Source organism: Corticium candelabrum, chromosome 10, assembly GCF_963422355.1.
Source record: "Corticium candelabrum chromosome 10, ooCorCand1.1, whole genome shotgun sequence".
Classification (NCBI taxonomy): Eukaryota; Metazoa; Porifera; class Homoscleromorpha; order Homosclerophorida; family Plakinidae; genus Corticium; species Corticium candelabrum.
The window spans coordinates 4838653-4866140 of record NC_085094.1 but is presented as its reverse complement, the minus strand read 5'-3'; the positions used below and the strand labels follow the sequence as shown (position 1 = coordinate 4866140).

Below are 27488 nucleotides of genomic sequence, written 5' to 3'. Positions count from 1 at the left end.
GCGTGATCAATTTAAATCAATGTGGAAGTTTGCATCATTTTAGCTTACTGGTCAAGTCATGCAGTTACAATGAAATGTACGCCCTAATGTACAAATACGCTAAAGTCCTCGTTGAAGCCGTCTTTGAAGCGCCTTGAAATCCCGAAGTGTTTGCTGGACTTGATGGTCAGAAGAATTCGAAGGCACACTCTCCAGTTCCACCAGATAAGTTGCAATGGAATCAAGAGATCGCGTCAAAAAGGATTGTCTGTAAAGCAGAATTGAACTGGTAAACCACTTGTGACATACACACAAACAGGCCTGCCTGCCTTCATCGACGATACCAATATATACCAATATCTTCAAACAAGGCCTACAACAATTAATTGTTTATGTATTGAATTTGTCAGTCTGTCTATCAGTCACCTATTAAGAAAGAACGAGAACAGTGGATACATCAAAAAGGCAAGAAAACAGAAGATGCTCTGCACAATTTCTAATAGAACGGCATCACAGCAGAAAGCTACTACATCCTACACCCTAGAAACACAAGAAACGTACACAACAGTGCACAAACCAAGCACGCGGCAACACGTCATAACAGAGCTAACAAAGCCACTGTACACATGAATTGTTTGGCTGTAATTTGATTGATGCAGATTGTAGCTAGAGATCTGCATCAGTGAAAACACTGAAAGAAGCAAAACCTCAAGGTTACAAAGGAAGCATGTTATCATCATGTCTCACAATAGTTTTTATATAAAATGAATTATTCCCTTTGGCCTTTCTTTGTTTACCATGCCCATAACACAGTAGGCTGAGTCTGTTTTCATTTTATTAACTCTGGAAGAAACAGCTGTGGTCCTTGGTCATCACAAAGTATGGTAATTTTAGTGCCCTGTATGTAGCGATTGCCACAGGGCATTCTGGGACGTGGCCATCTTTTTGCCCACCTGTATGTACTAACATTCAACAAATGCTCTTAACTAAAACTAAACTTTAAATCTAGCAAGCATGGTGCTTCAGTGTACCTTGCTGATAACAAAGATCAATCCTCGAGTCAATAGAACTTCTGGCAAAAGCGCTTGCAGGTTAGGAGAGATACTTTTAGAAAATTCAAGATACTTTTAGAAAATTCAGGTGATACAATGATATAAACATTACAGATTACAATAAAAAAGCACAGAAAACGATAACAAGAAATGTATGCAAGTACATTGAGTCAACGTCTCATCGGGCCACATTCATAGATGCAATGCACACAAACTTACATATCTATAAACCTGCTGCTAATGGTCTGAGGTCATGAAACCGCCACATTACTGCTGTCTGGTCTGTTGTCTGTTATGTCCCTCTCTACTATACAGAGTGAGTGTACTTGCCTCTGAAATGTGTGCAAGACGGCTGGATTGCTAGCAAACGAGCTAAGCAACAAGTGCAACACCTTGAGAATATGATGAGGTTTACCATATGATTGCCAACATGGATCCTAAATAGAGGGAGCTAGCGCAAGAATCTAATCTTTCATTAGTAAGGCATCATACCTTCGACTTGAAAAGTGTATCATATACTGTATGCAGTTGTACTAATGACACACCCAATGTCAAGAATGTGCTAAACAGCCAGGATGGTTCCCAAGACAATTGGCAACTGTGTTGTTCAAGCTGCTTTATAAGAACAGCTAGAAACAGCAAAACAAGTTGGAGATAACTTTGATGTCACTGAGCTAACGATTGCTTACGAATCGGAAAGAAACGTTCAGACTGGGAGTATTTTTGACCAAATTCCAGCAGCTTAGATCGCATTGCTTCCATTCTTGACGGCGGGTCACTGTGCTGGGAATGGTTCAATTCTGAGCAAACAACCAATACATACACCAACCAGTTGTGTGAACAAATATCAATACAAATACCTTCAAGAATAATGTCTGTCCACAGTGACTCTATAAGAGTTGGATCATAATGGCCAGCACAGTGAACGATTGCCAGTTTGCATTCTGACAAGTCAAACTTGTCAGCAAATTCTTCATACAACTGAAAAAGAATCAAAGCTATCTCTTGCCAACAAGAAACTTAAGCAATTGATTAAATTCACACCTTAGTGATGTCCATGAGCTGACTGTCTAAAAGTGAAATAGCATGAGTGACTTCTTCAGAATCTGCTGATGCAGCTTTCTGTTCCAGTACTTGCTGCAGCTGAAGCTGAAGGCCTGCCACCTATGAAAGAATGAATAACTAGTGATATTATTAAACACTTCTTAATTAATGTTTGCTAACACACACACACACACACACACACACACACACACACACACACACACACACACACACACACACACACACACACACACACACACACACACACACACACACAGACACACACACACACACAGACACACACACACACACACACACACACACACACACACACACACACGTACACACACACACACACACGTACACACACATGTGCACACACATACACACACGGGAGAATCAGGCAGGAGGGAGGGAGGAAAGAAAGGGGGACAGGGAGCGAAAGAAGAAAAAAGGGAAGGGAGGAAAGATAGAGAAAGAAAGAAAGTGGAAAAAATTCAAAGCAAGCAAAATAGAACTAAACTACAAGAAAACGCCAATCAAAGAGACAAACAACCAGTTACCTACAGTCAGACTACAGGCATAAACAGTGGTAATACATAAACAATGCCACACAAGCTAACATGGCACAAAGTCACAAACAAACCATGTGTACTAACTGATTACACTAGCCAGTAGCAACCCTACAATAGGCAAAGATGTATTCATTATACCCTACCCACACTACACACTATCCCTAGGCCTACTACAATACCTCTAATTTCTCTTCCAGTTCATGCAAGAAATCTCCCTGATCGGGTGTTTTTGTCCTCACACTAACACTTTTAGCACACATGACTGCTCGAGACAAATACTCAACACGCTGCCGCAGCTGAAGCTCAGGTAGCCTGTAACAAGTTAAACACAGTCATTGATTAACTCGTTTGCAATTACAAAGAGCTCAAAGAAACATGTTGCCATTACATAAGTAGACAAGTTATCTTGTTTTAGTTACTGCACAATCAAACCGCAAATACAACTTCAAAATGTTTCATAAAACATGTCCAAGTAGCATTGCACTCCGAATACTTAATTCAACATTCGGTTCAGTTCAGGGTTAACTTAACAACTGCAACAACAAGTTGGTCATACATAGAAACTGAATGCCTGTTACAGATGTACAATATTACAAATGAAATGGCAACTAGTAGTAAAACTACATACAGTAGGTTCAATGCATCCTAAAAGCAAGCCTCTCCTGTATGACCTACAAAATGCAATATATAATATATATATATATATAGGTTATCACATGGCTATGAAATATCGGATTTATCAGATCCACACATAAGGGTTAGAAGATAATTCCCGAGGCAAAGCTGAGAGAATGAAGAAGCACTACATTGCAAACCCTCTGTGTGCCATAGCTATACTTATGCAGTTTGATTCACGTCCACCATATTAAACAAACGGGACATTTATGTGGTCGTGCGTTATGCAGTTGCCTAGCAGGTCGTACGTACATCACGTGACTGTCTTCACTACTATACCTATCATTTGACGCATCGGTAATTATCAAGTAGACTGTGAGGGTGGAAACTCTGATAAATTCGATATCACCTGAGTGACATGTAATACTGATTTATATCCCATTTTAATGTGTGATTCCAAGGATTAAGTCCTGTAGTGAAGCATCTTTTGTGTTCAATTTCTACGTAAGAATTGTTGAGTTGCATGTGTTTTGCAGTTGATGGTGTGTTAACAACTTGACACGCATATCGCAATTTGTGTTACTTTGGCACTCCATCATATAGTAATTAGCGATCATCCAGGACAATGGGTTGATAACTCATGTCAGCCCTAGGACTGCTAGCCTATATCAGTCTGTCGTCCTGGATGATGAGATGATAAAGGGTTTATCATGTGAACTCCCCTAGCAATGAGATATAAGTATAGGTTATAGATAGCCTCAAACTTCCAGACCAGAGAGCGCGAACTCTAGTCTGGACCAAGTCGATACTAAAATGATTTCGGAAATAGCCCTTCTTAGCCAATCAGCTTCTACAACCCAAATCTCGGTTGTAAATTCTGATTGGCTTAGCAATAATTGGTTATGCTAAGTGCACTAGCACTGATTGCGCGCGTGTGAAATCCTCGTGGGCGGCTAAGTGCACGCCAGAACAATGACTGAACTCTGCATGCCAGAACAATGATTAGACTCTGCACGCACACATTTTAGTTTTAGTTTCAGCTTTAGTTCTTCGATATTTCCAAGCTTGCGGTGACAAGACATGCACAGCAGCGTCGCCAGACCATCATCACCTTTGACAACTGGTCGAGCGGTAGTCTCGCTAGTCAAGCGGTTAGACTAGCTAGCGGTCTGCCGAAGAATCAAAGAGTCCTCGTTTCATGCCGTCTATCAAGATATCGCCGCAAACACGGCAGACGTCTCTTCTTTGTTCGTAAGATCTCATGGCATTTACAAATGATATGTTGATCTGGTTAAAGCGATCATCCGCTGTTAGACACCATTTAGCATCACTACTGATAAATACTTCCGAAATCATTTTAGTATCGACTTGGTCCAGACTAGAGTTCGTGCGCTCTCTGGTCTGGAAATTCGAGGCTAGGTTATAGACTGCTGGCGAGTGTATAAATAAAATACACCCCGCTCCGCCCGAGTGCTAATGATCTGGGCACAGCAGGGTGTATTTCGTTTATACACTTGCCAGAAGGTCTATCACCAGCTTGTAGCACCCAGACCCAGCTGAGACGTTGCGCCAATCAGTGTCAAGTATTCGGCTAGAAGTGACATATCCCACTTCCACTACATAGTGACCGGTCAATAAGCCAGTAGCCCCAGGCAGTTATATGGCTCAATTTATTGACTGGTCAATATGTAGCAGAAGTGAAATATGTCACTTATTCTAAGCAAATACTGGTCACTGATTGGCGCAGACGAAGCTAGGGTGCTACAAAATACTTTATTATGCAAGTATTCAAGGCAACCGTTAGTAAGAAGGATGCACAATGAAAGTGAAATATTATTGGTCATCAAATAGAAAGTCTGCACAATCCACAATAAAGCTTCTACATCATAAATTTACTCTACACAACTATACACTAGCAGAATATAGAAACACAAGTAATACCAAACTAGTTCTTACTCTGCACTCTCAGACATCCTGGATGCTCTTTCTGACAATTTGGAGAGAATTCTCGCAGCAGCTAAAAAGTCCTGATTTCTTTCGTAATACTTCCATAAAAGATCCATTATTGTCAAGCTGCTAATTGACTGCAATAGAAGCAACACCAGAAAATAAAAAATGTGCAAGGAACAAGCCAATAAACAGATGAATGGCTTGCACAGGAAAACAAACAAGAAAGATGACAAGAAGACGGCGTATATTAAGCATTGAGCAATACAGGTAAACAGTCAACCAGATGAGTCTAACTAAGAGCAATAAGTACATAAAACTGGATGTAAGAAAATTGATTTCACAGTATCAAATAAACTATGCACGAAGCTGCAATGTGAATGCCATAAAAGTCATGCAACAAAAATAGACCTGAGACAAAGCTGTTTGTTTCAGATAAGCTTCTATAAATGGAGACTGGACCTAAAGACAACAAAACAGTTAGGTGACAATATCTGTTTCCATTCCACAAACACTGGTACACAAACCGAAAACACAATCAAAGTCACCTTGTTCAATCCTTTGTAGAAGCACAAACAGCTCACACAGACCCCAAAAAGCATGCATAATCACAACACAGTGAAAGATTCGGTTTCTCTTTGAACATGAAAGATATAATAAAATATGTATAAACCTCATAGTTCTCATAAAGGGACAATCCCACTGACATTTTGCAATTTACATTTCTGGTTTCCAAGTTTATGTGTGCTGTTCATGACAGTCAGAAAGAAACGAAGCAACTGTGAACACATGCACATACCCAGGAACAAGCAAGCAAACAGACAAACAAACAGACTCAAAATAGAAATACAAAAATAAACCAACAAATAGAAACAAAACTACTTTCCAATCAGTTTTCCTTAACCAGCTGGCACTACCATCTATATTCTCTACTCACTTCCAGTAGTTTGTCCTCAATTTGTGCATTAAGATGCCAGTCATAGATAGCAACATGGAACAATTCATCTCCACTTTTCAGAGCATGTTGGAGAGCAGATTCAAGAGTTTCTGCAGCTTGGGTAGATGGAGCAGGTGCCTGTTGTACTGCCTGACTACCTTGTGACCTTGGAAGTACAGATATCGAGGGCACCTGGCGACTTGTAACAAGAAGTGATTGGAAGTATGACATGACACAAGAATAGCAACGATTCCTAGTAATAAGATAATTTGATGAGACAATGCACATACAGACACACAACATAATGATATTAGTGTAATGCAATGTCCAAATACAAATATACTAAATGTATTTCTGTCTGTCTGTCCCCTGTGTTCTGGGCTATAAAATTGTAGTATACGTTAGGTGTCAATGTGTAAGCCAACTTTGTTGAACAATCAACCAATTCTTCCTTCCTCAATCACTGTACGAGTTACAATCGTGTGTATTCAGTGAAAGAGATATTAAGACAATCTATAAACTACAGCAGTTAGAAATCATTTGTTTGCCTCTGTGTCCTCATCAAGGACTGATGCAGCTCGAGTAGCAGTAACGGGATGAATTAACTTTATGTTTTAGTAAAATATCTTAGTCAACTGTTTTCTGTTGATTGATGCAATTTCAGACTTTGACATAACACTAGTCTTTTGTACAGCCCCTCTTAACGTGCAAGAGACTAACATCACGCTTACACAGCATACATTGACATATTTCAACAAAATTTGCAATTTCTGACTTCCTTAAAAAGCACTCATAAGGATGTGCTCAGTGTGATGTCAAGCAATGGAAGCTCAGATGTCAAACAATAGGAGCTCAGATATCAAATACCCACTGGTGCAACTGTTCAGATGTTCCCAATTCCAGCTTGATCTGGTTAATGCTCTGCAGGCATAACGTGAAAAGAAATTTACAATAAAAACATAATAGACATCTAACCCTGGTCTAAGTGTGTAACCAAAATACTAAAAAATAATTGCACAAGAAGATTGTGCATGTCATCTTCCTTCTTATAAATAAATATATTAGTAACATTAATAATATCATAGAAAGGTAGCAAGTATAGCTTAAAATGTATGCCATGCATACTAGTTCTCAACCACCCTTTAAAATAAACGACTTGCCTTTCAGTCAATGCAATTGCACCAGGTATGTCATCAGCAGGTTGCCTCCATTTATAATGATGAAGAGCTAACCCCTGTGGATCTCTTTTCTCTGCTGCACATAAACTCAAATCCAACACACCCACGTAAAAGCCAACTAAACAGAACAAGATAAAAATGAAGAAAACGATAGGTCTTACACATATTACCATCTGCATATTGTTTGCACACAGTAGAGAGATCAATTCGATGTGAAACCTGACTGAACAACTGGACAAAACACAAGATCAAGTGATGAAAACAATAACCACTGTCACTACTGTATGCATCTCACCTGTAGTGACTCTTCCAACAGTCGTTTCTTCTCATGTATATTCTCTGTAGCTTTAGCAAGAGCTAGCATTTCAGTAGCCTGCAAAGAAGCACCTGAATTCATCACACTTTGCTGTTCCTACTCTAATAGAATGCAACAGTTGTATGAGAAGACTGCTGGTTTTCATTTTGTCTCTGTTGACCAATTTCTAAAGTGGAACTCTACTAAAAAATTTTTAATAACGACTTTTTGCATAGACACATCAACAGTACTAACTACAACCTGTTTTGTACAATCAATACTTTTGCAGATAACGAGAACATGTTATGTCTGAATTAACTGTAAGCATAGTTTATGTCTAAGCCCTATCATAAACATTATTTACATCAATTACAAACATCTCAGCAACATGGATCACTGTAGTACTGTAACGTAAGAATTTTAATGAAATGAGCCAATACAATCACGAGTCAATAAAGAGCGGAAAGTAGATTTTCATTTTGATGCAATTTGTAGACAAAACTGAAGTCAGAAATAGAGACATGCTCAACACAGAAAGCTTATTGAAACAAACCTTTGTCCGTGCCGCATCATCCTGACTAAAGAGAGTTGGGCACAGCTCTCTCATCCGTCTACTAATGTTGTCTGTAGCAAGTCTGTCACTGATGTATTGTCCCATGAGGCATTGTATAAGAGCATCACACAACTAGAAATAAAACGTGTTGCAAAAATTAGAAAGAACAATGAATCAGACATACACCATACTACCTAAAACTATACCATCCCAAGCAATACCTCTTCTGTTTACCCCTCCATATAACTAAAGTTAAAACAAAACACTGTCTTTCCCTAACTTCAAGTACAAATGAAAGAACACAAAAGGCTTATCAGGGTCACCCGGTGTCATCTCACAATACAACAGTGAACTATAATTGCATGTTTTCGATTGGACTCAAATACATAACTATTGCTTATTTAGTCATTTCCAATCTGTTTAATATCCTCGCATATTCAACTGTTTCTTAAAAGTTCAATACTTGTGTGATTGATCCATAGAGACAAATCTTATGTACTGGCAAAGTTTATGTCTACCATCTGGCTCTTACCTGCTGCCCACCAACAACAAAATCTTTAAACATGATGCGCCTCAGTAAATCTTTCTCAGCCTAAACACACTAACAACGTGACAACAAAAGAGACATACTAAAATACTTAATAGAGTGTCCAAACCTGCTGCAGTTTGCTTGCAACCGTCGTGAAACTATGTTCACAAATCACGTGCCACAATGACAAGGATTCTATTGTCCGTTGTACCAGCAGAACGATGTTTGCTAACGAGTTTCGCTCAAGTGCGAACGTCTCAGCTACAATACAGTAAAAATTCTCTCCGTGGATAAACACAGATAAACAGACAAATAGACAGACAAACAAGACACAACTAAACAAGCCAACAGACGGCTAACAAATTATGGACATACAGATGAACAGGTGGACATACAAACAAACATTAATAAACAAAACAAACAAACACAAACATGGAGAGGCAATGAAACATCAGTTAACCTTGATGTTTCCTCTGCATTGCTACTCCTATTGGTTCTAATGTTCCGTCTCCTCCTGTCTGTTGCTGTGGTGACATAAATTGCAGCAGCCGTCTCTGCAAGTTTCCTGGTGATGCAGCAGCTCTGCAAAGATGCAAAATACCTAACAAGAAACTATTACAAGCTAGAACCAAATCACCCTTGCTCTACGTGAAATGTAACAAATTGCTGATTTCTCTCTAGAAAGGCTCTTAATCCTGTCGCCTTGTCTGAGAATGTCTGTAAATCTTCTAGTGTGAACCTACTTGTCAGCTAAAAAGAGCACAATAAGTGCACAACCAAAAAACGCAGAACAGCAATTCTTACATCTGCAGTCAAATTACTTGCACTCTGATTGGACACAATGGTATTTTCCCACAATGGCCTAAACGTAAAAACACACGTAACAAATAGTTAATAAATGGATTTCTCTAGTTGATGGTGCATGTTCTCAATTCGTTGACAATGCCACACAAAATGTCAAATGCAAATTGCACGAGACAAAAACAGACAGGTAAGCCAGCACAAAAAAACAACAAAACAAACAGACAGACAAACAGACACAAATAGACAGCCAACAAGACACCCACTTACGCAACTAAGCGACCAAAGTAAAGGCACAGTCCATTGTGCTTTCCAGAAAACGCAACGTCTGGGCGACTGACAGCACGACCCAATGCACCATGAGATGGAGATTGCAGCTGATTTACACTAAGCGTTTGATCTGTTTGTTGTAGAACGTTGGAAAATTGTTGCTGCTGCTGTTGCAGTTGTTGTTGCTGCTGCTGCTGTATTCCTGCTGGACCAACAGTAGTAGGAGGTGTGAAAAGAAGACGAGGCTCTCCACCATAGCGAAAGAAAGCTAATGTTGCCCATTGGGCGATTTGCTGATCAGCTGGAGCTGTCGATGTTGCAAGAACAAGGCACATTGCACATGCTTGATCAGGCTGGGAAAAACAAGACAAAATTCAGAGACAATACTGCTAGTTTAGTTCATGAACACATACAGCATCGTTAAAAGAATAACATTGAAATCATTACTACCTCATGCTAACTGCTATGGATTTATGTTTATAGAAAGTCAATGCAAGAATACTAATAAAGCAACACAGAAAAATCATTGTTTTGGGTAACCTGGCTGACCATCTTTTGGAAGTTGCCTTGAATTTTTTGAATTTTTTTGGTGGCATGTGTGTTCAAACATGTTGCATGCATGTACATCTATTACTTATACCTCTCATGCACAGTGCACAAGGACACAAGGCTAGTATTGCACAGTATAGACAACACACGTGCCATGCCTGATGTTCTATCGTGGTTTTGGATGGCATTTGTTCCATTGTTAATTCTAGGATTCTGTGGGTTGAAAAGTCGTCTCTGCTGAAATTTAAGACATTCTTTGCATGGGATGTACAATGTCTGATGACTGCGCAAGCAGCATCAGATCCAGCAATTTGCTATGATGCAGTGCCAAAAGGCGATGCTGGATTGCATTAAAGTTTGGTAGACGGCACGTATTTTTACCTTGGATGCTGCTATGGCATTGAGAATTTGTTAGCAAGTTCCAGCCTAAAGTGTAAACGATGTACTGCTGATGCAGAAGGCATCGGAGCAGTGTACGTGTCCTCCCCAGGCACCTACACGTGGATCTGGCGGTACAGCCACTGGCATGGATCATCTGGTTGCAGACGTTACTGATCTCCTCAGGACTGCTGGACTCAGATTCCAGATTGGTGTCTGTGACAATGAGTGTGTACCATACATCGAGTGATTCATTGTTCGTGCATTGTAAATGATTGATGGTCACCATGTAATGCATTTAATGTATGCATTTTAAATAAAAAAGGTGTGGGAAATAAAAAAATTCCCGACTGACTATTACTAAATAACGTTCTTTCAATGCATAGTTTGTGTGTCAACATTATGTACTATACACTTTGGGGAAGGGATGGGAGTATTAGAAAAGTGTGCACTTTGTACGCTCGTGAAAACGTTGATAATTTTGAACGAACCCTAGTATAATAAAAATTTCAAACATCAACAACCACCGATCAGTTGTACTGATTACCACAACTTGAGAATACTACCAACCTTGTGCAACTGGAAAAAACCTTGCACTACATCCGAGTCAGCTCCACGAGCAGCATTGAGAATCTGCCTGAGCTGCTCAACAGGCCTCATTTGAGTACACAAACAAGTGCCCTATCCAACACAGTAAAATTCAAGTCCATCCATTAAAGCAAAATATCTACAATATTCAATACCTGAGTGCTCAGAAGAACAACTTGTCGATGTGGCATGACATGCTGAGATGTAATAACAGGCACAGCAGCTCTTCCTACTGGTGCCATTAGACTGACATGCCTTGGATGAGTGGGAATCTCAGCAATAGCCATCGTCCGTCCACCCAAATTAAGAGACATCTTCACAAAGAAGACACATTACACATGACAACATTTCATCTAATTTCTAATCTAACAAAACATTGTTCATTTTACTTAACCTAATACATCAATAAATTTATCATCCACCTCCCAAACAAAAAGTTTTTGTAAAATGTTGACAAAATTAGACAGCCCTTAACTTCATACGTCATGCTCCACCAATTAAATGTCATAACTAGAATCTATCTACAATGGAATCACACAACCAGAGTGCCAACTATAAAATGTGCTCTTCTGGGTTGGATCCTGGGGCATCAGTTTAAATATGTGATAATGACCATAAGTGCCCATTTTTTCAAGCTTGTCCCAGATTTTGGCAAGATTTCAGACTATTATGAAAATTTTATATTGATGTGTTAAGCTGTTCAAGAAATATCATGTTTACACACACAGTGACACACACACACACACACACACACACACACACACACACACACACACACACACACACACACACACACAGTGACCCCCTCACACACAGTGACCCCTCACACACACACACACACACACACACACACACACACACACACACACACACACACACACACACACACACCTCTGAAAACATTATGGTTCACCATGCTACATAAGTGGTAACTAGGATTCTGATTATGCCATTGTTACTGGTTGTTGAAAAACACAAAAAATTGCAAAACCATTATAAGCGCATATTGGACAAATAATTATAGAGATGAAGCAGGTAAAGTATCCCATTCAAATTAAGAATCACACATTTGCCATGCATGTACTACACCTGTGACTCATGAAGGATATTCTGATTAGGAACAACTGGAAATGTGTCAGAATGGATCCACCAAAGACTGTCCACGTCTTCAGTTTGAGCTGAAGCTAGCAAGAGTGTTCCTGGCAAAGACAGCATAGCGTAAGCCCACAATAGCAAATATGACTAACAAAGTAAATAATAAACATAGTTATGGTAACGTCACAAATCTCAACAAATGGTCCTAAAATGGTTAAAATCTCCCTACAAATAGGTGTAATTAACTTAGAGGTTAAAGAGTACCTTGCTTGTAGAATGCAGCATGGATGTTGGTAGGCTTGTTAGTTGCTGTAGATGGAGAGTATCCGGGTGGCATCCGACAGTGGACAAGAGCAATGTGCACTGGTCTGGCAGTTGGGTTGACAGCAGCACCAGGCTGGAGAGCACAAGTTGTGAAGTATAAACGCACACCTATAAATCATATCAATCAACAGAGTATCGCTGTGTTCACTGTGTGTGTGGTGTGTGTGTGGTGTGTGTGTGTGTGTGTGTGTGTGTGTGTGTGTGTGTGTGTGTGTGTGTGTGTGTGCGCGCGAGCATGCACAAGCATCCATGTCGTGTCTGACCTGCTTGTGAAACAGCAACTAAGTGCAGAAAGGGAGAATCACTCGTAGTAACCGCGCTGATGTGAATAATAGGCTTGAATAATGTCTCATCCATTGTCCTTTACAAAAATCCCCATTACACAACACACACACACATACACACACACACACACACACACACACACACACACACACACACACACACACACACACACACACACACACACACACACAGCACAACCAGCAGTTACAATTTATATAACCTGAAGCTCTATTACAAACATCTACAGCAACAACACACCGAAGACACAACAATACTTAACAGCAAAAAAACATGTAATGACGACACAACACTACACTAAAGATTCTCTTCAACATCACTACCCACAAAAACTAGTAAGCGTGCAGACAGTATTCGAGTATGCCCCCTCAATGACTTCAACCGAGTCTTCTAGGAAATGTTACCTTGCTGCCACTGCAGCCTTTCTTGCAATGTCCTCTTGCCTAATTAATGTCACTTTTTTCAAATCTTGTCCATGAAAGCCTAAATCAAATACCTAGAGAAATAAAGAAAGGTTAGCTAATGAAAGAATGCAATCACACAACATAGAAATCACTGTGTCAGTATGTCTTATCTGTTGCTAGTCATCTCTCTAAGCGCACTTGTATACCATGTATCCAAGCACAAATGGATTTATACATAAATTGACACACAGACAGACAGACAGACAGACAGACTGACTGACACACAGACAGACAGACAGACTGACACACAGACAGACAGACAGACAGACAGACAGACACACACACACACACACACACACACACACACACACACACACACACACACAGTGCCCTCTTGACACAGTTGTTTTACACTACATGAAAAAGCATCCAACTGCAAGTGTGATTTTTGATTAATGCAATCAATTGACAATAATCGTTTGGTACATTCTTGATATGACCGTTTCAGTGAGCAGTACACTACAATGCTCAAGTAATCAGACAGACTGACAATATATAACAATGACAACCAAAATTGTCTTAACAAATATCCATTCTAGCATGCACACAACCTGAATGATTCCAGATGTTGACCGTGTGTACAAAATGTTTCTTGATCCATCAATTGTTATTTCAACTAAAGAATCTGCAATGACACAAACACATAATAATAGCACCCAATCCATTTATTGCTTCACGGCTCACATACCCTCATCACCAAATGAAAGAAACGATGGCAACAAAAAAGAGAGTTTGCTAGTTGAATGATTAATCAGCTTACATCGTGAAGAGAACCAGCTCTCATGAGCCTAGAATATCAAGCACAAGCGGCATACAGATAATGATATAGAAAGTGACCCGATACAAAAGAAGAAACAAACAGACAGAAAAACATCAAAGAAACTTATCGAGGCAAGAACAGATAGACAGACAAACAGAGAGTAAAACTAACAGAGAAACATACAAACCACTGACAAACAAAAACATAACCTATCACTCTATAAAAAACTATACAAACATGTCAGCCTGTTGTAAACATGATTATATCTATATGACAAGCAAACAGACTGACAAACAAGCAATAGACACACAAACATGGACAAACAGATAAACATGTGAGAAGACGTTGGCTAAACTAGCAACAAGCAATTTACAGAATATTATAAACAACATACATTACACATAAAATAAGCCAGATACCAGCAATAAACAACAACAGCAAGCATCATTGCGTAATATTCAACTTCGTCTTGCCTGGTAGTATATCTCATAGAGACAACCATCACCTCCAGCCAGAAATATTCGTCCACTTTCTGTAGATTCAATTAATTTAATGTGAACTCCATCTGACTGAAAAGTGTATAAAGGATCTGGTTGAAGGTGCATCTCACCAATGACATTCATACCTGAACCTAAAGCAAGTAACTTAGCTGTAGAAGTACAGTACACAAAAATATATACACAAACATTCACACAAATAAACAGAAACACACAGACAAACAAACACATGCACACACATGCATATAAATGGACACACACACACACACACACACACACACACACACACACACACACACACACACACACACACACACACACACACAACACAACACAAACACACACAAATGGACACACACGCTTGCATGCATGTACACATGCATACACAGTGTTCTCTCTTCTAGGGCATAGGCAAAGAAGTCTTGTTTCTACGTTCTCCCCAAACTAATCAAAAGGCTCTTATCATAGCCTGCACCACCCTTTAATTTAAGATGCTAGCTTCCACCTTCTTGCTTGCTAAAACAGCATCCCTCCAACTTGGCTTTAATCTCTTCATCTACCAAAGTGAGACAAGCCTCATTGCCTCATCATCCATCACAACTACTACAGTCAGTTGCATGTGCTTCGTCAATACGCCAGCCTCTAGTCTAGCCCACTCATGCTTTACACCAATCATTGAAAAGACTACAAAACAAGCTAGTTGGCTTACAGGACCTGGACAGCCCTGTCTGGCTTGGTCTCAGATTGGGTCCGTAACATCTGCAACTGTTACTGAGCTGTACTGTGCTGTCAAGGTCAAACCCTTCAGTGTAAATCCAATATCAGCAGTCACTCTACAATAGTTGTAGTTACCCAATAAAAGAAAGAGATAGTGCCTGGAAACTTCAACCAATAATAAACTTAAACGGCCGGTTAAACAACAAAGTGATCAAACGTGTAACTGATATGTAGATGCCGAACAGCCAAATACGAGAATACAAGAGAGCACAGAGATACAAGAGACAAAGCAATCAATACACTGTCATACACACTGATATAACTATTATTAGCTATACCAGATTGAAAAACAAATAATTAGGGTAGACCATACAACAAGTTAATTAAACGTGAGATGTGCAACAAGTCACATGCCAACAACATACACACCAGAAAAGCTGACACCAAGCAATACAATCTCCACTGCAGTTGCCAAACACAAAAGATACTTGATATGACTTTGGAATATGCCTGTTGCAAGAGCACGCCACTCAAACGTCGACGTCATCAACAATGGCCAGTATATACACACTCACCAGGCTTGGGTGCGACAAGACCAACACAAAGTATAGCTTCGTTCATTCCATCAAAATATGCAAGATCACTCCTAAACTCGCAACAACATCACAATAAGCACTGGTAATAACGTATTTCTTCAATTAAATGCCGTGGCATTTATTTGTTAAAGGTTCTCTGTCTGTGCTTTAGGAATGTGTACTGTACATGCTGTAGGTTTACATACTGGTAAGCATTTCACACTTTGAGACGTCATGCAATGAAACAGTATCCGGGTAGTGACTAAGTCTAAAGAAAACGTTTGCCTTACGTATGTATGCCTTTGAAGAAGTCGTAAGATTTTTCCTTTAAATTTTGAGCTAGATAGTTCGAAATGTATTGAAATGCAGCGTTAATTCAAGGATGGCATTTATATTTATCTGTACTTTCAGCTACTGGGTTTAAACAAGGGCAGCGTTTAATAAAAATATATGGTACTCAACAGCTAGACTGCCACTCCTACATATATTTACTTTTACGTAGTCTAATAACTCTATGTAAGAATGGCACTTCTCGGCCCCACCAAAATACGTAGGATGTCCTATGCTAATTCACTAGTGTCAAATTCCAATTAGCTTGAAAGTAACAAACCTGCTAAACTCTGTGGGTAATCATAAATGGCATTTTGTTGTGTTGATTATGGGTGGATAGTAATAGTATTAAACTACCTTGTGTGTGGTGTAAGTGTATTCTCCAGTATCACTTCTAAGATATTATCAGAAATGTGTTAGTATCACTTCATGGCAACTGGTGACGGGACAGACTGATAAACTGATGTTATTCAATATGTAACTCAGTAAAGACTACAGGATGATAAAGATGATGATCATGATGATGATGATGATGATGATGATGATAATGGTGATGTAACATCACACACCATCTATATATTATATATAGCTACCTATGATCATGTAGGTCTAAGAGGTTTACAAAAGAAGGAGTGGCCAAAAACAAAATAGCATTAATATCATTATGAATGGGCGTGATTGTGGTGTCATCACTTACCCATCCTCATAGTTCCATATAAAAACATCGCTGTCAATAGTCAACCATGCTCTACCAATCTTTGGAAACAGACCCATATAGCAGCTACACTGCATATCTGCAAAACAACAATCAACACGACTGCTCTTCTGTAATATCCATGAGAACATACGTTTAAACTGTTCAAGCAGTTCATGAGGAAGAGGAGTCTTTTTGATATCACCAACGTGTTGTAAAGATTTGAGACTCTGAAGACTGGGTTGAGTTGAAAATGAAGGATAATCAAAGTCTCGTAAACCACTAAGAGTGACAGCGCCTACCACATATGCATGTTATGATTCCATTATATAAAACATGTTCCTGATTAATATATTGCTAATTCTAAAATTGTAAAAAATTATCTGTCTTTTTGGTCTTGTCTGTCTATCTGTCTGTCTATCAGTCTGCCTACTTGTCGATCTATCTGTCAGTGTCTCTGCTTTATTTGTTATCTGTCTGTCTATGTGTATGTCTTTTATATATAATTTCTCATCAGCCTGACTTCTCATCAATCTGTCAGATGTCTGTCTGACTATCATAAAGTCATAGCTAGAGTCAGAACTAATATTTGACAGAAGATGACAAACATATGATGCCAAGACACACATGTACAGTAATCAGAAGGAAAACGTATTGTTAAGAAAATATTATATATGATATTCTTAGTAAAAAAGTCTGTCCGTCTGCCTTCTTGTTTGGTTTATCATCTTTCATTTTTCCAGTTTCTACTCTACATGTAGGTACTGTACAGTATTTCCAGTCTATTAACTCTCGGTCAGTGCCAACTGCGTCTTTCTATCAATTTCGTCTGTCTGCCTGCATGTCAACACATCTGTTTCTCTGAGTAACGTTCATCTCGACCGAGGAAACACATTAAAATAGACTGAGTCTTTGTCTACGTCCTTCCTCTCTCTCTCTTCTCGTCGCCTCACACTTACTGTCTGATTGGACGCCCAGTTGAGCTGTGAGGTCCGGATACTGCATGTCATTGCCGAGTTGAAAGTCTACATGTTTGCAAGCGTTCGATAGAGACTCCGGGGTGGGTGCAGTGAAGCGAGGACGATTTGTTTCCATCGAGACAACCGCCAGAACCTAGATAACTAACGCACGCGACAATCTGTCGCGCACGCTATGGCCTCGCGTTTCCAGCTTTCATAAAGTACGTATGCGCCATAGAAGTTTGTATGTATGCTAGAAAAGTCGTTAGCATTACCACATCTAGTGATTCATTGGCGTTTGACGTTTAAATCTTAATCAGAGTGAATCTAGAAAGGCCATGGCGTATAGATAGCCTACTTGCTAGAGTTACAACGCAATGCCTTTAAAGATTTTCTGTACACGGACCGGAAACAGTAACTAAGTCGGCCACCCACTGTTTCCGAATCTGAATTTTTGTGTGACCGCACCCAGAGCTGTATTTACGTATACTGTAGTAGAAGCCTTGGACCGTACCCCTAGGCATGTCCTCGTTGAGGAGAGTACACGTGTACGTAACAAATTAATTATTAGAGATTGGGTTTTGCACACTACGCGCTCACTAAAATAGACTTACGTAAATCTAGTGCTATAAATAGTAAGTAAAATGTGACCTAAAAATTAGTTTGCGCGTGTACGTGTTGCTCTATGTAATTACGCGTCATAGGTACTGAAGACAAACAGCCTACTCATTCTGTTATTACAATCCATGCGTAGTCTACGCTAAACTAATTCATTGTGATTGATCTAGCGTTCTCCATGCAAAAGTGATTGAACAAGATTAGGGGTGTAATAATATTTTAGTAGAATGGCAACACAAAGCAGCACAAACAAGTGTAGATGGTTCAGTTAGTTTGCTAAGAAGATGCAAAGCTGGTAGCACACAAACCAGTGTGTGAGTTAGGGTTAGTGTGCTGTACGTACGGTAGAGCTATACGGCACTATCAATACTAGTCAACCATCCACACTTGCAATTGTTTGTTTACTTTTTGCTGCTTTGTGTGCATACATGTACCAGCTTTGTGTATCTTCTTGTACGTTGTCTCCCTGTCGACTTCCTCAGGAAATACACTTATAATTACCTAGAAATAAATGCCTAAACGTCATCTGTCTATATCCGGTAGGCAATGATGCGTCACGTCGAACTATGACGTCATCCTTTCTCCTCAAAAGGACTGTTTGAGATCGGATCCATCAGTTTTCCTTTACCTGATCACAGTGCTGCCACCGTACCAATTCACCCTCTTTTGAGAACTTTCCTCTCTTCAGCTTCGCCTTCTACCCAGTGAGTCACGTGAACACGTAACTACGCACGTCGAACGACGTTGACAGTCACACCACAGTCATCAGATATGACAATAGCCTTTCTCGTTTCAGCGAGACACGATGGGCAACTGCAATTGCGTTCGACGCCAGAGTACCGATGAGATCTACCCGTACAGAGTATCAGAAGGCGACTCAACATCGAGACAAACCCTGCTAGGGCCTCCACCCCCTTACGAGGTTGGCCATTCGCTCATTCAGCATTATTGTCTTTGTTTTGACTTTTGTATTTGTTGGTATGCTTGTTTGGCGTCTAGGTTTCGTCTCCGTCATCTGGCTCTCCTCGTCACCACGTCGCTCTGAGTGAGGAAGCGAGGATCGAATACGTTCAGAAGATTCAGCGTTTCGCTTTGCTGCAGCATCTGCCGACGACGGCGTATGACGTGTCGAAGGAAACAAAGCGCAGAGAGTGAGTAACCAGTGAGTCTGGTGTGTTGTTGTCTGATTGTTGTGACCGCCGTGTGGCTGTGGTGTGAGGTGAGGTGGTAACTGTCTGCGTGATGGACGTTGGAAGGCAAGTGCCATTTATTTGAGTGTGAAGGATACGAAATTATTTGGGATAACGCGATACGAAAACGGGAAGTGCGAAGGTCCCATAGACACGGCTGCCAAAAAATTTGGAAGCTCTAGCAACACTTCCATGTTTTTGACACAATTTGTTGTCAGCTTTCACGTGGCTTGGTTCATGTGATTGATTGTTGCAAATGAAGCGCAGTGATGATTGATGAATTAGGGAGGCAGTACTTGTGGTTTCCTTCCTCGTGGTTTTTGTTCAACTATCTCTGAAACAAAAGGTTAGAAAATATTGAGCAAAGTGAAAGTATGATGTGACTGGGTAGATGGGAGAAGTCTGGTGAATTATTGCAAGGTGCCTGTAGGTATGTGTAGCAGTGGTCATTTGGGGTGTGGGGAAGTGTTGGGTTTAGAAATGTACCAGTAGTCTACCACATAAATAGGCAGACTGCTATGTCATTGTTATCTTTGATTAGCTTTTGTCAAAGTGTTGTGGCAAATCACTGTTAGTAGCTGGGAGAATCAGGTGAAGCATGTGTTTGTCATTGCATGGGAAGGTGCAATATTGGGAAACAATAAGCAACTTCCCTGCTTAGAATCACTACTATTTGATTAAGCCTTTCACTTCCTCCTCAGCTAAAAAGCAAGTGTTGAACAAGTTCAATAGGAAGCTCTTGTGTTCTCTAGACTGTTTAATTAACATGGGAGGCTTATCAGTGTATTAGTACTTAGGTTGTGGTGGATTAATTAAACAAAGTAACTTTCTTTGTAGGAGGTTGTAGGTATATGTTTTTGTTTCAAGTATTGGGTCAGATTTCACTACTGTAAATCAACAAAATTAAACAGAAACCTTGTGTACAGTAGTCCTAACCATATCTCACAGGTGTCCACACATGCGGGCATGTCAAAACAGCACCAAAACAGCACCACGCCTAAATATCTGCTATTGCCTAGGCATGTGTCCTGCCTCATACATAGGTAGAAGTCTTGCACATGTGACACGTGATGATTATTAGTGTACATGTTCTCTATGCGAAGTGTCAATCCAGACCGACAAAAAGTAGTAAGCATTTAACTTTCGTAAATCTGAGATCCTTACGAAACTTTGTTGATTTACAGTACTTCCTGCAATCAACATAGGAACACTCCTGTAATAGTGTTATCTCAAATTATTATAAGCTGGTGTCTTTTATCCTGAAACGTATGGCTTGGTCTGGTCGTCAGAGATTGCCACAGTGGGCTAGAAAATTTGAATACTTATGCTAGGATCTGCTGTAGATGAGAACCGTTACCTTTGTACCTCAAGAAATAGTGAGAGAGCAGGAAATTGCCAAATTTTCATGACACAATACAAACAGCAAGGAAGGCATGGCTGTGCACACATGTAAGAGCAGTTAGAGGATTGAATTGTTGGTAATACTGGACCAGACCATTTGCTAGAACTGTGGCTCTTGCACCTGCTGTATAAAGGAATGAAACGTGATGATGTATCAAAACTATTGGCATGCATGTTTTGCTCCTAGTTAGTATGTACAGGAATTGTAGACGATGTAGTCTGTCCATTGCCAAAGTTAATGTCAGTCTAAGAACACAGTGTTCTTTGAAGGCTAAAGGTGACTTACTCTTGTTGTGCATACCAAAACACTCGCTCTTTTAATTAATAAAGTAGGCACACCACTAATATACCTGATCAATTCGTATCACCTCTGTTGTGTGCTGATTGTTCTCAAATTCTGAACACTCCCTGACATGTCTTGCATTACAGGTGTCCAATCTGTATGATGGATTTTGCTATTGGAGATCAGATACGTCTGATGCCGTGCATGCACATTTACCACCGAGACTGTGTCGATGATTGGCTCATCCGTTCCTTCACATGCCCCACTTGTATGGAAGATGTAGACATCCAGATGCTACAATCACTCTCCAGCAACCCTGTCTCATAGAGCAGGTGTTAGTAGTGCCGATCTATGACAACAGCAACAACAACAACAACAACAACAACAACAAAGTTTCACCTAGCTATTGTAGATACGTTATATCTTGTGACTGTAAAGTGTAGATAGAATGTATTTATAATCCTTTACACTGTATTTATGATAGCATTTGAAGGCGATTTACTTATCACTGTATTATGTCCTTTCTTGGGACATGTATGTCAAATGGTCTTACAAATATATTTGGTATACTACAACCTTGCAAAAGACATTCGACGTTGAGATGTCACCCCATGCCCTAGAGGTTTTTGTCACAAGCCAAACTTGCATATAAAATCCTGCCTACGGTATAACAAACCCAGCACCTTGCTGGACGAAATCATCTAGCCGTCGATGCTGTCCAAGTCAGTCACGTGATCATCATTCATTTTAGTATCAACGTCTTTTTCGTCTTCGCTTCGTTGACGCTTGACTCCTGTCTGGTGACCACTAGATTCTTGAGACTGCAACTTGGGCTTCTCTAGTTCATTTAGTAGTGCAGTTGCTTCTTGAAGTGTATCCTATGCATCATCAATACAAACCTTCAATACTTACAAATAAGCAACTATATTAATTAAAATTGGAGCACAACATTTGATGGCTGATTGTTGTGTAGTAAAACTGCTGCTTAGTTTCCCATTATGAAAATTTTACTTTCAACATGTGATTATTAAAATTAAAAGTACATGCAACAGGATACCCTGAAAGAAGAAATTGAGTTGGCGATTTCAGGGAACATCACTATTAGTGCGGAATTAATTTGTGCCATAACAAGTCCAACCCAACTACTGTAATTTGTGCAGAAGGAAATCTAACTCCACTAATTTTGTGCAACGAGCTGCACACAATCACAAATCCCCCCACAATTTCCTTCTGACACACATACATTACTTTGGGTGTCTTGAATGAAATGCTCCTTGTTTCATTCAAGTTCTGATTATGATCATCTTGAAACATGAACTTGGTAGCCACACAACATGTCAACCAACCAGTGGTCATACCAGTTAATCCTACAAATCAATGAAAACTGGGCAGTTGACACATAGCCTCGAGTACAAGCACCACCTGCTGCTATAGGTCACAATGCTGGCTTGCTTATGGTCTAAAACTAAGTACACCATGCCCTTTTGTGATCTGGTGCTGGCAGAGGTACAATATTACAATTCAACAAACATGTACTGTAAACCACAACAAGTATTGAATGGTCATTTCAAGGGAAGTAGACAAACACATTGTTACTCAGAAATGAGGAACACTGGCATGAAGTATGAAATGAATTAAATCTCTGGATTTCAAGCAATCAACAACATTATTGTCCACAAAATCCCAGGGTACAGTTACAGCTGACCTCGCTCTAAGGCGACAGCACCATGCATTGGAATTTGGGGAGCCCAGCAAGTCTTGAGGGCACAACTGCATATCGCTCTCACAGTGTTAACTAACACTCGTGTGTCTCAGTGGAGGTTAAGACATGCATTTGACAAAACAAAACTGCAGTGTAGTCCCATTTGCCACATGCATGAAAATCCATTCCATTTTCTACCAAGCAAACAATTCGTTGCATTACTATTTATTTATCTCCCCCTCCACCCCTCACCCCATTCCACCTCACCTCACCCCACTCCACCTCACCCCACTCCACCTCACCCCACTCCACCTCACCCCACTCCACCTCACCCCACTCCACCTCACCCCACTCCACCTCACCCCACTCCACCTCACCCCACTCCACCTCTCCCCCTCCACCTCTCCCCCTCCACCCCTCACCCCATTCCACCTCACCTCACCCCACTCCACCTCACCCCACTCCACCTCACCCCACTCCACCTCACCCCACTCCACCTCACCCCACTCCACCTCACCCCACTCCACCTCACCCCACTCCACCTCACCCCACTCCACCTCACCCCACTCCACCTCACCTCACCTCACCCCACCTCACCTCACCCCACCCCACTCCACCTCACCCCACCCCACTCCACCTCACCCCACTCCACCCCACTCCACCTCACCCCACTCCACCTCACCCCACTCCACCTCACCCCACTCCACCTCACCCCACTCCACCTCACCCCACTCCACCCCACTCCACCTCACTCCACTCCACTCCACCCCACTCCACTCCACTCCACTCCACCCCACTCCACTCCACCCCACTCCACTCCACCTCACCCCACTCCACCTCACCCCACTCCACTCCACTCCACTCCACCCCACCCCACCCCACCCCACTCCACCCCACCCCACTCCACCCCACTCCACCCCACCCCACTCCACCCCACCCCACTCCACCCCACTCCACCCCACCCCACTCCACCCCACTCCACCCCACCCCACCCCACCCCCAAAATTTAAACAAGTATAACAGACAGATAGAGACAGACAGACAAACAGAGGCAAACAGAAAGACAGACAGACAGAGACAGATAGTCCTCATTAGACTTAGTTATAAGTGTTTTTGTTTGCTGTAAAGTTAGCTTTTCAATGAACATTAGTCTAGCTGTATTACTGTAGTTCTTTGCAAAATTGTATCATAGTTTGATGTAAGAAATAAATGATTTTGACAGACAGACAGACAGACAGCAAAAAAAGATAAGCTTTTTAATTCTACTTGTTTTGTATTTGTGTAATCTGTACACAGACAGACAGACAGATAGGCAGGCAGGCAGACAGACGACAGACAGACAGACAGACTCCTATACTAATATCTGCATTTAAATACTGACAATGCCATGTACCTGTGCACTAATTGTTCTCTGAAACGACTTGCTCTGTGAAGACTCATTGGACACGTGAGTTACAACATCCGAGTTCCAGTAGTAGTCGTGTTCTGACATCTTCTTCTTCAACCAGTTGACAGCCCAGTTCCACTTTAATACATTATCAACAAGATACAGTCGAGCGGTCTGACACCTAGGATCACAATCAGAACAAAATCATTGATTGTTTCACATGTGTCAGCAATCCTTCTTACCAGTACATATTAATAACTAAATAAAGAACGCATCGATCATTAACTTACTTATCAAGTGACCACACAGCTGTAAGAAGGCCTGAAAGCCAACTGTGCGAAGTACCCTTCATGATGCTACAGTGTCAACTAATAAATGCCAGTAGTGCATTGATACCAGTAGAAAATGTAAGTTCTGTTTGCTGAAGGACCATAGAGCAACTTTCATAAACTTTCAATACTGCTGTTTCATAACATGGTTGAGTAAGTTACAACTGTCAATTGTGGAATTGCAGTGTGTGTCATCAAATAAAGTATCAATGACCAAAGTGTCACATGACTTTCATAAAAACACAACACTGAAATTGGAGTGTGCACACACACAAAGCAATTTGCATTCCTAGCTCCCTACTAAACCATAATTCTGCATACAGACGGTTTACAATATTTATACCCTGTTGGTAGATGAGTCCAAAGGAGCCAGCAAGGTGATAAACACTATATCTCATCATCCTGGACAATGGGCTGTTCAGCCCTAGGGCTGATATGAGTTATTAGTACTGGTGCAACTCAACAATCCTTTACTATCAGGTGTGCTGTTTCAAATGACACTGGACTTGCAATCACACATCAAATTGGGTATAGATCAGTTACCACATGTCACTCAGACAATATCAAATTTATCAGAGTCTCCACCCTGGGTCTACTCGATAATTCCCTGGCCTCTGCTGGGGAATTATCTCCTAACCCTCACATGTTGATCTGATAGCCATGTGATAATCTATATGTATTTCCTACATTCTTCATCTACCATTCAATTACATTAATCAGTAATTGTAATAATTATCTTACAGGTTAGCAAGGTTGACCAAGAATTTGATACATTGATAGGCTCTCTTGCTATCTCTTTTACTACAGTCACTAACAATTGCTAAAGCAAAGACCGTTTGATGAGAAACGATTGCAAGACAAACAAAACATGTACAAGATACTGACTCAAAAGGTTGTCGCTTTGACTCTCCTCGACTATAAATCGTAGTCTCATCAATTGAAGAGGATCGTCGATCAGCTAAAAATGAGATATACCACTTGTTAGTGCGTGCACGAGCACACATGCACACACACATGCATACACACATGCATACACACGTGCGCACACACACACACACACACACACACACACACACACACCATTAGTTCATGAAGCATCTGAAACAGTGGCTTCATCTCATTTGATGGTACAGTTGACAGTTCATGCTGCAACATAAAGATATCATACACTGCACTTTATCTAGTTGCATGGCAATAACCTGACCAGAATGTGTGCTAACACAGCGCATGTGAAATCCTCATTCCGCCAACTCAAACAGCACACAAGACGATAACTTTCCTCACGAAATGCAGACACTTCACAGCATGCAGCTACAATCTACACACACACCACAAGAGAGCTCAAGACATGCATGCATTAAACAACAAACAAGCACAGCATCTACCTCTCTGACACAAGTTTCTCTGTGTTGGTTGGCAACAACTATTTTCACTTCTTGTGGCAAAGCAAGCAAAGTTTCCTCACTAGCAAATGAGTAAGGATTCGGAACAAACTCTTCATTATCACAGTGTACTAAACAAAATGTGAATAAAGCACAGTTGCTACACATGAGTTAATTGTGTACTTGTCTCAAGTGATGACAAGTCACAGCTACCAATCATGATGTACAGGCAAGAGTAGAGCTGACCAAACTCTCTTGATTGATGTATGGGCCAACGATGTCCTGATGTCCTCTCTTTGCTTTCATTTAACTACACAGCAATAGACACGACACTACAGCCACACATCGACCAAACCAAGACAATAGTAGACATAACACAAACTACCCCTCTTTACAAGTAAGTGCTCGTTCTGTTATGTCAGTCATGCGCAAGGCAACAAATTGCATGTCCTAAACTACACGAGATATGACCAAACAAAAAATGTACTTAAAGTCTTTGATAGTTCAGTTGCTATCATCACGTTCTACAAGAGAAATGTTGTGGATATTCTATAGCTCAGCCACACATCAATGTAAGCTTGGTAAACATTAGTTGTCAACATTCAAGTAAACATTTCTAGTCCTTTATAATACGTAACTGTCACGGTGATCAAAAACTTAAGAAGCTGCCATATGAAGACAAACACAATTCTAGACAAAATTTGAAAAAACCTTTGTTGTTTGTAACACAACAAAAATCGTATTGATATGGTATCAGACTTCAAAAATGTGGATTGTTACCACCGACTTGGTAGACGAACGTGGTAGACTACACAGATGCAACTCCACACAGCAAACATGATTCAAAGCTAGATGACTTGGCATGTTAGAGACTCAGATATTGAATACATTTTCACCAGTTTCTCGACTGTAAAGACCACCTCACAACAAATTACATGGTTCTGCATTACCATTGAGTGACAACCAAGCTAGCTTGTCAAATGTCAACCAAAGAATGCCCGTGTTATCCTAACAGGTCACATCTCTCTAAATAACATGTCAAATGAACGACACTTACACTAGCCTTCGTATCATCAGATACATTCACACCCAATTCAGCTGGAGTTACACAAATCAGAAAACACAAAATGCGCGTGAATGCATCTCTAGCAAGCAGATGGTCGGCTGCTCTTGGACGTGCCTACACAA

At 40.6% G+C, this 27488-nt stretch overlaps 3 protein-coding genes across 3 annotated transcripts in view; 1 reads left to right on the top strand and 2 right to left on the bottom strand.

Moving 5' to 3' along the window:
- Positions 1 to 2: 2 nt before the first annotated feature.
- LOC134185501 (nuclear pore complex protein Nup155-like) lies at positions 3 to 18153 on the bottom strand. Its single transcript, XM_062653304.1, has 34 exons — positions 18009 to 18153; positions 17204 to 17347; positions 17053 to 17149; positions 16026 to 16096; positions 15880 to 15960; positions 14710 to 14867; positions 14165 to 14264; positions 14028 to 14101; positions 13417 to 13508; positions 12973 to 13070; positions 12650 to 12817; positions 12380 to 12489; positions 11446 to 11604; positions 11273 to 11383; positions 9776 to 10128; positions 9509 to 9566; positions 9342 to 9454; positions 9165 to 9286; positions 8832 to 8965; positions 8708 to 8767; positions 8176 to 8307; positions 7623 to 7700; positions 7498 to 7558; positions 7310 to 7445; positions 6150 to 6402; positions 5624 to 5674; positions 5222 to 5349; positions 2830 to 2962; positions 2076 to 2195; positions 1892 to 2012; positions 1721 to 1831; positions 1524 to 1660; positions 1362 to 1468; positions 3 to 247 (listed from the first exon to the last, which is right to left on the bottom strand). Exons 1-34 carry the CDS (start codon positions 18142 to 18144, stop codon positions 100 to 102), a joined length of 4155 nt encoding a protein of 1384 aa, XP_062509288.1. The 5' UTR covers positions 18145 to 18153; the 3' UTR covers positions 3 to 99.
- A 1058-nt stretch (positions 18154 to 19211) lies between these two features.
- LOC134186235 (RING finger protein 11-like) lies at positions 19212 to 22075 on the top strand. Its single transcript, XM_062654148.1, has 4 exons — positions 19212 to 19330; positions 19423 to 19548; positions 19626 to 19777; positions 21647 to 22075. The coding sequence occupies exons 2-4, from the start codon at positions 19432 to 19434 to the stop codon at positions 21825 to 21827; spliced, it is 450 nt and encodes a 149-aa protein (XP_062510132.1). The 5' UTR covers positions 19212 to 19330; positions 19423 to 19431; the 3' UTR covers positions 21828 to 22075.
- A 103-nt stretch (positions 22076 to 22178) lies between these two features.
- Positions 22179 to 27488, bottom strand: part of LOC134185289 (ubiquitin carboxyl-terminal hydrolase 24-like) — a 35345-nt gene continuing 30035 nt past the window's right edge. Inside the window, exons 57-65 of the mRNA XM_062653070.1 lie at positions 27358 to 27480; positions 26484 to 26610; positions 26304 to 26431; positions 26123 to 26236; positions 25999 to 26064; positions 25804 to 25876; positions 25660 to 25738; positions 24596 to 24770; positions 22179 to 22378 (exon numbers count right to left, since the gene is read on the bottom strand). Of these exons, the coding sequence (XP_062509054.1) occupies positions 22202 to 22378; positions 24596 to 24770; positions 25660 to 25738; positions 25804 to 25876; positions 25999 to 26064; positions 26123 to 26236; positions 26304 to 26431; positions 26484 to 26610; positions 27358 to 27480 (1062 nt within the window). The 3' untranslated portion in view covers positions 22179 to 22201. The remainder of the gene's footprint in view (positions 22379 to 24595; positions 24771 to 25659; positions 25739 to 25803; positions 25877 to 25998; positions 26065 to 26122; positions 26237 to 26303; positions 26432 to 26483; positions 26611 to 27357; positions 27481 to 27488) is intronic.

Coding starts and splice junctions, on each gene's coding strand:
- LOC134185501 (XM_062653304.1), bottom strand. CDS start 18,144: ATGGAAACAAATCGTCCTCGCTTCACTGCACCCACCCCGGAGTCTCTA. Junction 15,961..16,025: donor TCTTGTCGCACCCAAGCCTG/GTGAGTGTGTAT, acceptor CTCTTGCAACAG/GCATATTCCAAAGTCATATC. Junction 6,403..7,309: donor GCAATTGCATTGACTGAAAG/GCAAGTCGTTTA, acceptor TCTTATTACTAG/GAATCGTTGCTATTCTTGTG.
- LOC134186235 (XM_062654148.1), top strand. CDS start 19,432: ATGGGCAACTGCAATTGCGTTCGACGCCAGAGTACCGATGAGATCTAC. Junction 19,549..19,625: donor GGCCTCCACCCCCTTACGAG/GTTGGCCATTCG, acceptor TTTGGCGTCTAG/GTTTCGTCTCCGTCATCTGG. Junction 19,778..21,646: donor AAGGAAACAAAGCGCAGAGA/GTGAGTAACCAG, acceptor CTTGCATTACAG/GTGTCCAATCTGTATGATGG.